This window comes from Myotis brandtii, unplaced genomic scaffold (genome assembly GCF_000412655.1).
Source record: "Myotis brandtii unplaced genomic scaffold, ASM41265v1 scaffold1203, whole genome shotgun sequence".
In the NCBI taxonomy this organism is placed as follows: domain Eukaryota; kingdom Metazoa; phylum Chordata; class Mammalia; order Chiroptera; family Vespertilionidae; genus Myotis; species Myotis brandtii.
The window spans coordinates 197,637-210,508 of record NW_005354183.1 but is presented as its reverse complement, the minus strand read 5'-3'; the positions used below and the strand labels follow the sequence as shown (position 1 = coordinate 210,508).

At 42.2% G+C, this 12,872-nt stretch overlaps 1 protein-coding gene and 1 gene segment (V, D, J or C); both read left to right on the top strand.

The window, feature by feature from the left end:
- Positions 1-4,935: 4,935 nt before the first annotated feature.
- LOC102248475 (T-cell receptor alpha chain V region CTL-L17) lies at positions 4,936-5,504 on the top strand. Its single transcript, XM_014532791.1, has 2 exons — positions 4,936-4,999; positions 5,168-5,504. Exons 1-2 carry the CDS (start codon positions 4,948-4,950, stop codon positions 5,500-5,502), a joined length of 387 nt encoding a protein of 128 aa, XP_014388277.1. The 5' UTR covers positions 4,936-4,947; the 3' UTR covers positions 5,503-5,504.
- Positions 5,505-10,609: 5,105 nt separating this feature from the next.
- Positions 10,610-11,220, top strand: LOC106724638. The segment is given in 2 exon segments: positions 10,610-10,680; positions 10,847-11,220. Coding segments are annotated over 2 exon segments (423 nt in total).
- The last annotated feature ends 1,652 nt before the right edge of the window (positions 11,221-12,872 follow it).

Genomic DNA, 12,872 nt, shown 5'->3' with positions numbered 1-12,872 from the left:
TAAAAATAAATAATAATGATGAATAAAATAAAGTATAGAATAGGAAAAGAAAAATGGGAAAAATTTTTGAAAAAGAGAGAAAAGTAGAATAAAAATGGAAACAGAGAAATGAGGGTTACGAAAGAAAAAAAATTAAATATAAAATATCCTATATAATAAAAGCCCAGCAACCAAATAACGCAAGGACCAAAATAACTGGTTGACCAGTTGCTATGATGTGCACTGACCTCCAGAAGGCAGACGCTCAACGCAGGAGCTGACCCCTGGTGGTCAGTGTGTTCCCACAGTGGGAGCAGCTGCTCGGAGGGCAGGTCCACAGCCCCTCAGCTGACCGGGATGAGTGGTGCTTCCACAGTGGGATGATCCTTGCAGGCCACGCCCCTACCAGTGCACGAATCCCATGTACCGGGCCTCTAGTAAAAAAATAAAAGGTTAAAAGATGGGGTTTGACTCTGCAGATTTTTGTGCCTACTGAAATCACCTTCTGGTTCTGCTATTTGTAAAGCTCTCTGGATTTTACTCCAGTGTTGTCTGAATCTGGTCACTTGGTGTGCTTTTCCCGGGCCTCCTGGGATGTTCTCTGGTGCAAGCCAATGTCAGTTGCTGTCCCTGCATGGCCCGTGGCAACCTGACTTAAGCTCAGCAGGGCCTCTGTAGCCCAGAGGCTGGGACTGCCTTGTGTCTCGCACCTTGAGTGTCCCTGCTCTCCCTTCACCCATGGAACTGTGCTCTTCAGGGGTATCTGGGACCTGGCTGGGGTGATTTAAGCAGCCTTGAATTGGAGGCGGTGACCATAGCTTGTAAGAGTGGAGGCAGGCACTTCGTCTCCTTCCTAGAGCTGCACTGCTTGACCTCACTGGTAAGCTTGTCTTTGGTTTCCTGTTCTGCAGCTGAAGAGCCCAGCACACATCCACCTGTCTCCTGGACAGAAACCCACCCCAGAGACACAGCTCTGCCTGGCTCCCTGGCACCCCATCACCACCACACCAAGTAGGAGGGAACACAATGTAAAAAATTCAGCCTTGTTTGACACTCTAGTTTTTCCATGTGGCTGGCCCCCACAGGGCAGGGCCTCTGCCCAGGCTCCCACTTGGCCAAATGACAGAGTCCCTTGTACCACCATCAGACTAAGCAGTATGGGGCACAGATTTCCAGCCCAAGACCATTCCCCTTCGCCTCCAGTCACAGAAGAATGGGGCTGACCTAGCATTCCGCAGGTGAGGGGAGGGATGCCACCTGTGTGTTCGAGGTGGGAAAGACCAATCCTCTTTCCCAAGACACACTGTCCAGCCCCTTTCTGGATCTCTGCTCAAAGTTCTTCCAGATAATAGAGGGCCCCTCACCCTCTATTGCTGGGTGTACTGATCAGACTCCTCTGGGGCTGGATCTCTGCCGTGAGGCCCCTCTTGCAGATACAGATCAGAGGGAACTTCCTAGGCTGGTGCTGTAACAAAGAAATCACTTTTTGTCTGGGATGGTGTGGGCTGAGTCTCCCCGATGGATCAAATCCCCACTGATTCCCACAATCTGATGCTACGAGGGCTCCCCTTCCCTTCTCTGTTGCTCTGGATTGGTGATCTCTGCATGGGACTGAGACCCCATGCTCCTAGTCTAGTGGGTGGGGGCTCTGCTACTGCATAATCCTTCCAGCTTCTCAGCCTGTGAATTGGCTCACCTCTTCACACCCCTGTCCTTCCTCTGGGATCTGGGAATCCACGGCGATATTCCTGAAAGCAGTTTGTGTTCTGGAGTGCTCTCTGTGCTGATCCCTGGATACTCTTAATCTTTTGACCTACAAGACAAACTCAGGATTCAGTTCAAAGAATATTTTTCAGTGGCCTACTTCAACCATACCATCTTCATCCCGGTGCAGTCCCCTGTTCTTAAATCTTTAAAGGTGTAAAATGTGGATGAGCGATCATGTTTATTCTCCAGAGGATCATTGAGTACATATAACTGGAAAGGGGCTTTCACTTCTGGAAATGAAGTAGTCTTGGTTTCCCAGGGACCATTTCTCATGATAAGCTCTTTAGGATCAATTCCTATTTGTACTATTTCACTAGCAGACACAGGCAATAGTTAGCCTTCCCCAGATTTGTTTCTTACAGAGGTAGTTGCAAAATACCATGTTATTAAAGTAGATGAAAAAGAGTTTTTGACAGATGGAGTTAATTCTCTAAGTTTACAGACTGAAAAATTTTATCATGTTTTGGGAAAACACTGTAGTGAAGTTTGGGGAAAAAATGACAGAGTATGGAATCTGAGCCAGCAGTGGCCAGGAAACAGGCATGCATGCCATGAGTGATGGCTTATACTTTAAGGGATATTCCAGTAAATATATGAGCTAGTCATTGCATTTAGAATATACCATCTCTTTTAACATCAGAAAGTAAAAACACCTGTAGAATAAATTTACATATAGATACATTTTCTGAATCTGCAGCCTGATGTTTTCTGAAAATTTGTATTCTTTCTCTCAATACTTTATATAACCCACATAGCAAGGAATAGATTTCTTAAAGCTTGTCAGATTTCCCATTGCAAATCAAACCAATCTATGGCTCAAACTGTTTCTCAGCTCATGGGACTTCCATCACCTGCTCCTTTATCATTGAGTTTCAATCCTCTACCTCTTATAGCAGTCATCTTTATTGCAACATTTTAACTGTAGGTGCTGTCAGTTTTCTTGGAATAGCAAGGTCATGGGCAAGACCAGCTCAGAGAAGCTGAGTCTGAGATAATAGCTATTTGAAATCTTCAATGATTTTTCTCTCTCTTATTTTGATCTTTGACTTATATGTTTATTTTAGAAAGAGTTTTTTTCCACAACAGACAAATGAGAATGGTAGATTTAGCTGAAAAGGAAGGTTTCATATTTTATTTGTTTAAGAGAGTGAATCATGGCACTTTCCTGATTTCAAATATGTCAACCCAGGTGTGGGAACCACACCAGAGATGCCTGATAGTCAAGGCCAAAGAAAGCACAGAGGCCTTGTTGTCAATACACCGAATGTCCAAGGCTACTCTATGCCTAGGCTAAGATACCATATGCAGGTGCAAGGCCACAGCAACCTCACGGTGTGCTGGGCCTTTCTGTAGCCAAAATGATTGATGTCATTGTTGGCAAAAAACCTCTTTTGTATAAGTAATATTAAAAGTATGTTACTGAGGCTAGAGAGAGCTCAGACAGAGCTGAAAGCTGGTACTGCCAGAATGTAAGGCTAAGAGCTCATAGAGAGCTCAGATATAGCTACCATGTTAACCAGCTAGAGTGTGCTGGGCAGGAGAGAGAGGAGAAGCTGCTGAGCCAGAGAGCTCAGATGCCACTATGATGTAAGGTGGTGAGTTTAGAGGCAGCATGGGGCGGCTCAGATAATAGCTGTAGGTACAGAGGCTATTAAGGGTGCTACTGCCTTATGGGAAAGATGTCTTTTTGACCAACCAGTGTATGGCTGCTGGTATAGGATTGTCATAAAGAACTGTTTTGTCTGATGACTTATGGCCACTGGCTTCTGCAATAAAGACTCATCCTTATATACCCACAACTTCTTATGGCTTCTCCGTCTAAGACGCAGCATCCAAGAAGTCCAGCCCCAGGCAGAGGGGCTCAGACCCAGCACCTGTACCTAGTGAGCAGAGGATAAAGGAGAAACTTAGACTAAGTTCCCAACAGTTAGTACAGTGGCTAGGGTTTGAGAAGGAACCTGCCCTGGCATAGTAGGGAAGAATTTAGAAGAATATTGGACTCAGAGCGATGCAGAGCACCAGAGCTCTGGATGTTTCTGGCACCAGGCCATCTATACTAATAAAAGGGTAATATGCTAATTAGACCGGGTCAACAGGACATCTTCCAGACGTCTGACTTCCTTCTGGACAAAGCCACGGTGTTGGGGGCTCAGGTAGAAGCGGTTAGGGGTGATCAGGCCGGCAGGGGAGCAGTTAGGGGGCAATCAGGCAGGCAGACAGAGGTGGTTAGGGGTGATCAGGCAGGCAGGCGAGTGGTTAGGAGCCAGCAGTCTTAGATTGTGAGAGGGATATCCGACTGCTGGTTTAGGCAGGGGTCAGGCCTAAAATGGCAGTCAGACATCCCCTGAGGGGTCCCAGTTTGGAGAGGGTGCAGGCTGGACTGAGGGACACTCCCGTGCATGAATTTTGTGCACTGGGCCTCTAGTCCTATATAATAAAAGGCTAATATGCAAATCAACCAAACAGCAGAATGACCAGTTACTATGATGCACACTGACCACCAGGGGGCAGATGCTCAACACAGGAACTGCCCCTGGTGGTCAGTGCATTCACACAGGGGGAGCGCTGCTTAGCCAAAAGCCAGGCTCACGGCTGGTGAGTGCAGTGGTGATGGCGGGAGCCTCTCCTGCCTCCGTGGCAGTCAGACATCCCTGGAGGGCTCCTGGACTACAAGAGGGTGCAGGCCGGGCTGAGGGACCCCCCAAATGCACGGATTTTGTGCATCGGCCTCTAGTTGTTGAATAAATACCAACAGCATTTACCTCTTTCCAACTTAATAATGACTCAGTAGTGTGCAGGGATGTAAATCTTTTCTTTTTCAGAGAAGTAAATCTTGATATCTACATTCTTATTGTGCATGCAGTCTGATCTAAGACCTGATTTGTTTGACCTATTGCTGCTTTCATACGACTGAGTTCCTTATAGGCACAGGGTAAAAGAAATACATTTAACCAGTGAGTTCTGTAGTTAGAGATGTGACCACAAGATGACAGTGCACCTCTGCTGATGCTAAATATGTGGGAGGTTCATTGGATTCTGAGTAAATAGTCTATGGCAGAAGCAGAGCCTTTTTCTTATTGGCTGGGTAGACAATGAGAAACCATTATGATTGTCAGAGAGAAGAAGGGGCAGCCTCATAACAGAAGCAGTTCTGTTGGCTGAAGATTGCAAGTCTATAATTGGTCTCAATTAGGAGGAACAATGAAGTCATCCATTGGAGCTTTATTTATGTTCTTGTGGCTGCAGCTGAACTGTGAGTTGAGGGATTTGGGGAGAGTATATTAGTGAATATTCCTTTGAAGCCAAGAATTAAACGGGCTTTATTCAGGGTTCCTCTAGTTACTATAGAAAAGGAAAAGTAAATTCTGGACTGTAATTATCAGGCAAAACTTCTTTTTTCTCTGACTTTCTTTCTGCATAGGGGTCAGCCATGGAGAGAAAGTGGATCAGCATCCTTCTACCCTGAGTGTCCAGGAGGGAAACACTGCTGTTATCAACTGTTCTTATTCAGATAGTGCCTCAGCTTACTTTCCTTGGTATAAGCAAGAACCTGGAAAAGGTCCCAAGCTCAGTATAGACATTCGTTCAAATAAGGACAAAAACCAAGTTGAAAGACTCACTGTTTTCTTGAATAAGGCAGCCAAACATCTATCCCTGCACATCGCAGCCACCCAACCTGGAGACTCAGCCGTCTACTTCTGTGCCGCGAGTACACATTGCTTCCCAGGCACCTGCATCCTGTACACAAACCTGTGAGTGGGGCAGCCCCCTCTGCCTGGGACAGACCTGCAAGCATAGCATTTGTGAAATTGTCTGCAAGTGGAAACTAATGTGTTGTATGTTAAAAACACATAATAAGAAGGTTAGTTTCAAGATGACCCAGAAAGTGTTAGAACATTTTGTTGAAAGACTGTTCCTTAATGGATTTTTCATTTTGGATTGTAAAGCTCTTATTTTATTTATTTTTTAAAAAATGTATTTTTATTTATTTCAGAGAGGAAGGGAGAGGGAGAGATAGAAACATCAATGATGAGAGAGAATGATTGGTGGGCTGCCTCCTGCAGGCCCCCGATGGGGATTGAGCCTGCAACCAGTCATGTGCCTGTCCAGGAATCAAATTGTGACCTCCTGGCTCATAGATTGATGCTCAAGCATTGAGCCACACCAGCTGGGCTATGTTATTTAAAAATATTTTTGGTTAATCCTTCCTTGAGGATTAGTTTTTCCACTGCTTTTTTTTTTTTTTAATTCTAAACTTTTCTTTTTTATTTCAAGAAAAATGATTTTAAATATAATAATGTTACATGCAATAAACATTAATATCTCCAGAAAATGATTTTAAACATAATAATGTTACATCAATAACACCAATTATTTAAGAAAAACTATCTTAAATATAATAATACTAGAGGCTCAGTGCACGAAATTCATGCAGGGGAGGTCCCCTCAGCCCAGCCTGCACCCTCTCCAATCTGGGACCCCTCAGGGGATGTCCGACTGCCAGGATGGGGCCTAAACTTGCACTCGGACATCCCTTTCACAATCCTAGACTCCTGGCTCCTAATTGCTCACCTGCCTGCCTGCCAGGTTGCCCCCAACTGCCCCTCCCCCACCTGCCTGGTCGTCCTCAACTGCCCCCCCTACTGGCCTGGTCACCCCTAACTGCCCCCCTCATCAGCCTGGTTGTTCCTGACTGCCCCCCCTGCTGGCCTTGTTGCCCTTCATGCCCCCCTCCCGCCGTCCTGGTTGCCCCACCCACTCTGCTGTTCAGTTGTTTGGTCTTCCCTCACTAACCCCCTGCTGGCCTGCTCGCCCCATGCAGCCTGCTGTTCAGTTGTTTGGTCGTCCCTCACAAACCCCCCTGCCAGCCTGGTTGTAGGCAGCCATCTTGTGAGGGCATGAGGGTTCATTTGCATATTACCTCTTTATTATATAGGATTACATGCAATGAACATTAATATTTCAAGAAAAAAAGGATTTTAAGCATAATAATATTACCAAAACTGTACTAACATACTAGTAGTATGATATCACAAAAGTTGTAGGAAATATTAAAATCTGCTAAATAACAGGATTACTTCTATTATATTTAAAAATATTTTTTTCTCTCTGGCTCTTTTTTTGCTCATTAGTTAATGTTGTTCACTATATTCCACAAATGAGTGAGATCATGTGATATTTATCTTTCTCTGACTGACTTATTTCACTTAGCACAATGCTCTCCAGGTCATCCATGCTGTTGCAAAGGATAAGAGTTCCTTCTTTTTTACAGCAGCATAGCATTCCATTGTATAGATGTACCACAGTTTTCTAATCCAATCATCTGTTGATGGGCACTTAGGCTGTTTCCAAACCTTAGCTATTGTAAATTGTGCTGCTATGGACATAGGGGTGCATATATCCTTTCTTATTGGTGTTTCTGATTTCTTGGGGTATATTCCTAGAAGTGGGATTATTGGGTCAAATGGGAATTCATGTTTAAATTTTTTGAGGAAACTCCATACTGTTCTCCACAGTGGCTGCACCAGTCTGCACTCCCACCAGCAGTGCAGTGCAAGAGGGTTCCTTTTTCTCCACATCCTCACCAGCACTTGTCGTTTGTTCATTGCTTTTTAGAAAGAGTGGAAGGGAGGGAGGGAGGGAGAGAAGGGAGAAGAAGAGAGGCAGAGAGAAACAGAGAGAAAGACATAATGTGAGAGAAACACATCTATTGGTTGCCTCCTGCACGTGCTTGGACAGGGGCGGGAAATGAACCTGCAACTAAGGTACGTGCCTTTGACTGGAATAGAACCGTCGACCCTTTGGTGCACAGGCAGATGCTCTAATCACTGAGCAACACTGGCCAGGGCTGTAAAACTCTTTTAAATGAAAGTATAGTTGATATAGAATATTATATTAATTTCAGGTGAACAATATAGTGGTCTGAGATTTATATACCTTACTAGAAAAGTCTAGTACCATCTGTCACTGTACAAAGTCATTTCAATATTAGTGACAGTATTTCCTATACTGTACATTATATCCCTATGACTTATTTTTGTTAAACTATAAGTTTGTGCCTCTTAATTCCCTTTGTCTTTTTGCCCATCCAAGTTTTCCAACACCATATATTGAAGACTTTTCCCCATTGTATATTCTTGTCTCATTTGTCACCAATTTAATTGATTACATAAACATGGGATCATTTCTGGGTTCTTCTTTCTGTTCTATTGATCAACTTGTTTTTGGTTAGTACCATACTGTTTTTGTGATAGTACCATATTGTTCTGTGCTAGCACCATACTGTTTTCATTACTATAGCTTTGTAGTATAATTTTACATTAGTGACTGCATGGTCTCCAACTTCAATTTCATTTACTTCTGCTCTTGTCTTAATTATTTTCTTCATTCTACTAACTTTGGGTTTTGTTTTTTCTTCTTTTTCTAGTTCCTTTAGATGTAAGTTAGGATAATTTGAGATTTTTCTTATTTCTTGAGATAGGCCTGTATTGCTCTAAACTTTCCCCTTAGTACAACTTCTGCTGCATTCCATAGATTTTATAACTTTTTTTTGTGTGTGTGTGTGTATGTGTTGTTAATGTTCACCCAGGATATTTTTCCCATTGATTTTTAGAGAGAGTGAAAAGGAGGGAGAGGGAACGAGAGGGGAAGAGAGAGAGAGAGAGAGAGAGAGAGAGAGAGAGAGAGAGAGAAACATTGATATATGCTCTTGACCAGGAATAGAATCCGAGACCCTTTGGTGCATGGGTTGATGCTCTACCACTTAGCCACACCGGCCAGGACTGTAACATTGTTTTCATTTTAATTTATCTCAAGATATTTTTTTAAAATTTCCTCTTTGATTTCTTCACTGACCCATTGGTTGTTTAGTAACATGTTCAGTCTCCATGTGTTTTTTCCAGTTTTCCTCTTATAAATGATTAGAGACTACCTTTTTGCAAACCTTGATTTGTTCTTTTATATTTTTGTCTTTTTAACGAATGTCTTATGAATAGAACCATACAATACATAATATTTTGAGATTTCTGCATATTGGTGAGAGGAAGTACCATCCACCCAGTGGTTATACGTGGTTGGAGAAGGTGTTTGATATAATTTCAATCTTCTTGAATTTATTGACTTGTTTTGTGGCCTAACATGTGATCTATCCTGGAGAATGTTCATGTGTACTTAAAAATAATGTGTATTCTACTGTTTTGGGTTAGAATGTTTTGTACATGTCTATTAAGTCTATCTAATCTAATGTGTCACAAGGCCAATGTTTCTTTGTTGATTTTGTCTGTGCCTATCCATTAATGTAAGCGGGGTGTTTAATTATTATATTACCATCAACCTCTCCCTTTGTGTCTGTTAATATTTACTGTATGTATTTAGGTGAGCCTATCATGGGTGCATAGATGTTTATAAGTTTTATATCCTCTTGTTGGATTAATCCTTTATCATTATGTCATACCCTTGTGTCTTGTTAGAGTCTTTCTTTTAAAGTCTATTTTGTCTAAGTCTTGCTACCCAAGCTTTCATCGCATTTCTGTTTGAATGCAATATCTTTTTCTGTCCATTCACTTCAGTCTGTATCTTTAGATCTGAAATGAGCCTCGTGTAGGCAGCACACGTGTGGGTCTTGTCTCTTTTAACCCATTTGTCAGAAGGACTGCACTTGCTCCAGAGGCTCTAGGGGAGAATTTGTTCCCTGACGCTTCCAACTGTGGTGGGTGCCAGCATTTCTTGACTTGTGGATGCATCACTCCAATCTCTGCCTCCATAGTCTCCTGTCATCAAATCTCCCTCTGTCTCTGTCCTAAAAGTATGCATGTGATTGCATTTAAGCTCCTATAATCCATAATTACCTTTCCATGTCAAGGAAAGATAATTGAAAAGACAAAAATATAAAAGAACAAACCAAGGTTTGCAAGAAGGTAGTCATGGGAGATGTGTAATTACAAAATGACAGCACAAGCGTGTCTTGGGGAGTAATTAAACTCTTCTGAGTCATGACTGTGTGATAGTTACATGATCTATTAAAATTCAAAACTACAGTTATAACTGTACAGAAAAATAGTCAATTTCATATGACTTTTTAAAATAAAAATGTCAAGATCCTTAATTATATCTTCAAAGGTTTTTGTGGTTGTTGTTTTTGTGCGTGTGTGTGTGTTTTCCATATAAAGCAACATTCACAGATTCCCGGGATTAGGACCTGATTTTTTTTAAGCCATAATTTTGCTATCATAGTTGACAAGGCTGGTGATTTTCTTTTTTAAGTTGAGAAAAGAACATACTTATTAGTCATAGTCCAGTCATGAAAATAAAAACCATATCAATTATTTTATTTTATTTCTCAGTGTTTAACATTTCAAATCATCAATCTTCCTTCTTTTTTTGTTAATCCTCACCTGAGGATATTTTTCCATTGATTTTTAAAGAGAATGGAAGGGAGAGGGAGAGACAGAAAGAAACATCGATGTGAGAGAGACACATCGATTGGTTGACTCCTGCACGCACCTAACCAGGGCCAGGGAAATCTGCAACCGAGGTATGTTCCCTTGACTGGAATTGAACCTGGGAACCTTCAGTCCTCAGGCCAATGCTCTATCCACTGAGCCAAACCAGCTAGAGCCATCAATCTTCCTTTTAATATAAAACTATACCATGATTATCTTCAGTATAATTGTTACCATTATTAATGCTAAAGGAAGTGTGGGTTTGGTGAGACTCTCAGCCAGTACATAGAAAGTTTGACGTGACCCACAGCAACGTCTGCACCAGAAACCCTGTTTCCTGTTCTGGGGCAGCAGCAGCACACAGCTCAGCATTTCTTCTCTCCATCTGTCAGTCACCTCACCTTGCAGAGCCCTGAAACAGAAGCTTAGTGGAAGAACTTGAACATGTTGGTGTCCGGTCTTCTGAGGGCGGTCATAACTTCCATGTGGCTAGGTAGGGATGCCCCAGTGGGAATGGGTCTTCTCTGGACCTGACAACAGGGGGTACAAGCAGTCTTTTATGAGTACCCTGGGAAGGAAAGCTGGCCGGGTGTTAAAAAAATTCTTTTTGTCCCACACCACTTATCCCATAACCTTCTGTTTGTATTTTTTTCTCTCAGGGTCCAGTATTGCCCAGAAGGTAACTCAAGGCCAACAAGCAATCCTGGTGCAGGAGAAGGAGGCTGTGAGCCTGGAGTGCACATATGACACCAGTGATCCACGTTATAGTCTATTCTGGTACAAGCAGCTCAGCAGTGGGGCGATGGTTTTCCTCATTCGTCAGGACTCTTACAACCAGCAAAATGCCACAGGAGGCCGCTACTCACTGAATTTTCAGAAAGCAAAGAGTTCTGCCAACCTTGTCATCTCAGCTTCACAGCTGGAGGACTCAGCAGTGTATTTCTGTGCCCTGAGTGAGCCCACAGTGAGAGGCGTGTTAGAAGGAGGTGTACCAAAACCCCAGGGCTCTGCTTCATTCATCCACCTGTGGTAGGGACCAAGGCGGGGAATTGTGATCACAGACAGGAAGCGACAAGGGCTGTGGCTGCACAGGTGTAGGTAGGGTTTGAGGGAAAACACTCTATGAAAATACCTCTCTAGGTTCATGGACCTTGTATAGAGTTATCATAAATAAAAAAATCCATATTCTTAAAATTTGGGGTTGAAAATATTTATAAAGACAAAGAACAGCCTCAATAAATAGCTTGCCATTTTGTGATAGATTGAGCTAGAAGAATTGACTAAGGAAATTCAGAAACATCTGACTCAGAAGTCAATAAAAATATGTGTGAAATGTTGGATTTTCAGATCAATTTTTTCAGTAAATATTTGCTGGGTATATATTATACAGGGGAGGAAAAATTCTCCTCTATCCTCTTTGGATCACTGTCTAGGCCTAAGAATTAAATTGACATAAGGCCCGGCTGATGTGGCTCAGGGATTGAGTGTTGACCTATGAACCAGTGTTGACCTTTGAACCAGTTTGATTCCTGGTCAGGGCATATGCCCAGGCTGCAGGCTCAATCCCTGGTGGGGGGCGTGCAGCAGGCAGTCAATTAATAATTCTCCCTCATCATTGACGTTTCTATCTCTCCTTTTCCCTTCCTCTCTGAAATTAATAAAAATATTTTTAAAAACGGACATAAAACAAAATAACAGGAGAAAAGTATACACATTTTATTAAATTTTTATTGTACATGGAAGCCCTTACAAGCAAATAAAGATATGAAGACGTGATCAGGGCAGGAAGCTTTAAAAGTTTTTAGATACGAAACAATAAATTTATGTAGAATTGACAAGACCAATGTGTATGAGCTAGTGGAAGTCCAGCTAAGTAGTCCTTATCTTCCTTAACTAGGAATATGAACAAAGTCTGCTGTGTCTCTCTCCAATAAAAGGAGAATTTATTTCCTGTGTTTAGGCCGAAAAGATCTTTTTTTGTTTGTTTTCTGTTTCTTTTTTTTCATGTCTCTTTTTTAAATGTTTCAATTAAAGTTGATAATATCATTTTATATTAGTTTAGGTGTACAGCATAGTGGTTAGATAATCATATTCTTTGCAAAGTGATTCCCCTGATATTTCAAGTACCCATCTGACACCAGTTATTGCAACATTACTGACTATATTACCCATGCTATACTTTACATCTCTATGACTATTTTATATCTACCAATTTGTTATTATTATTTTTTTGTTAATCCTCACCAGAGGATATTTTTTTCATTGATTTTTTTTAGAGAGAGTGGCAGGGAGGGGGAGAGAGAGAGAGAGAGAGAGAAAGAGAGAAAGAGAGAGAGGGGGGAGAGAAACACATTGATTGGTTGCCTCCTGCACAAGCCCCAGTGGGGAGTGGGAATCGAACCCACGACCCTTCGGTTAGGGCTGATGCTCTAACCACTTAGTAATGCTGGCCAGGGCGTACCTACCAATTTGTATTTCTTAATAACTTCATCTTTTCCCCTCAGCTCTCTAACGCCCTTACTATCTGGCAATCCTCTGTTTGTTCCATGTATCTATGAGTCTGTTTTTGTTTTGTTTGTTTATTTTGTTCTTTAGAATCCACAAATAAGTGAAATCATATGGAATTTGTCTTTTTCTCTCTGACTCATTGCACTTAACACAATGCCCTCTAGGTTCACTCATGTT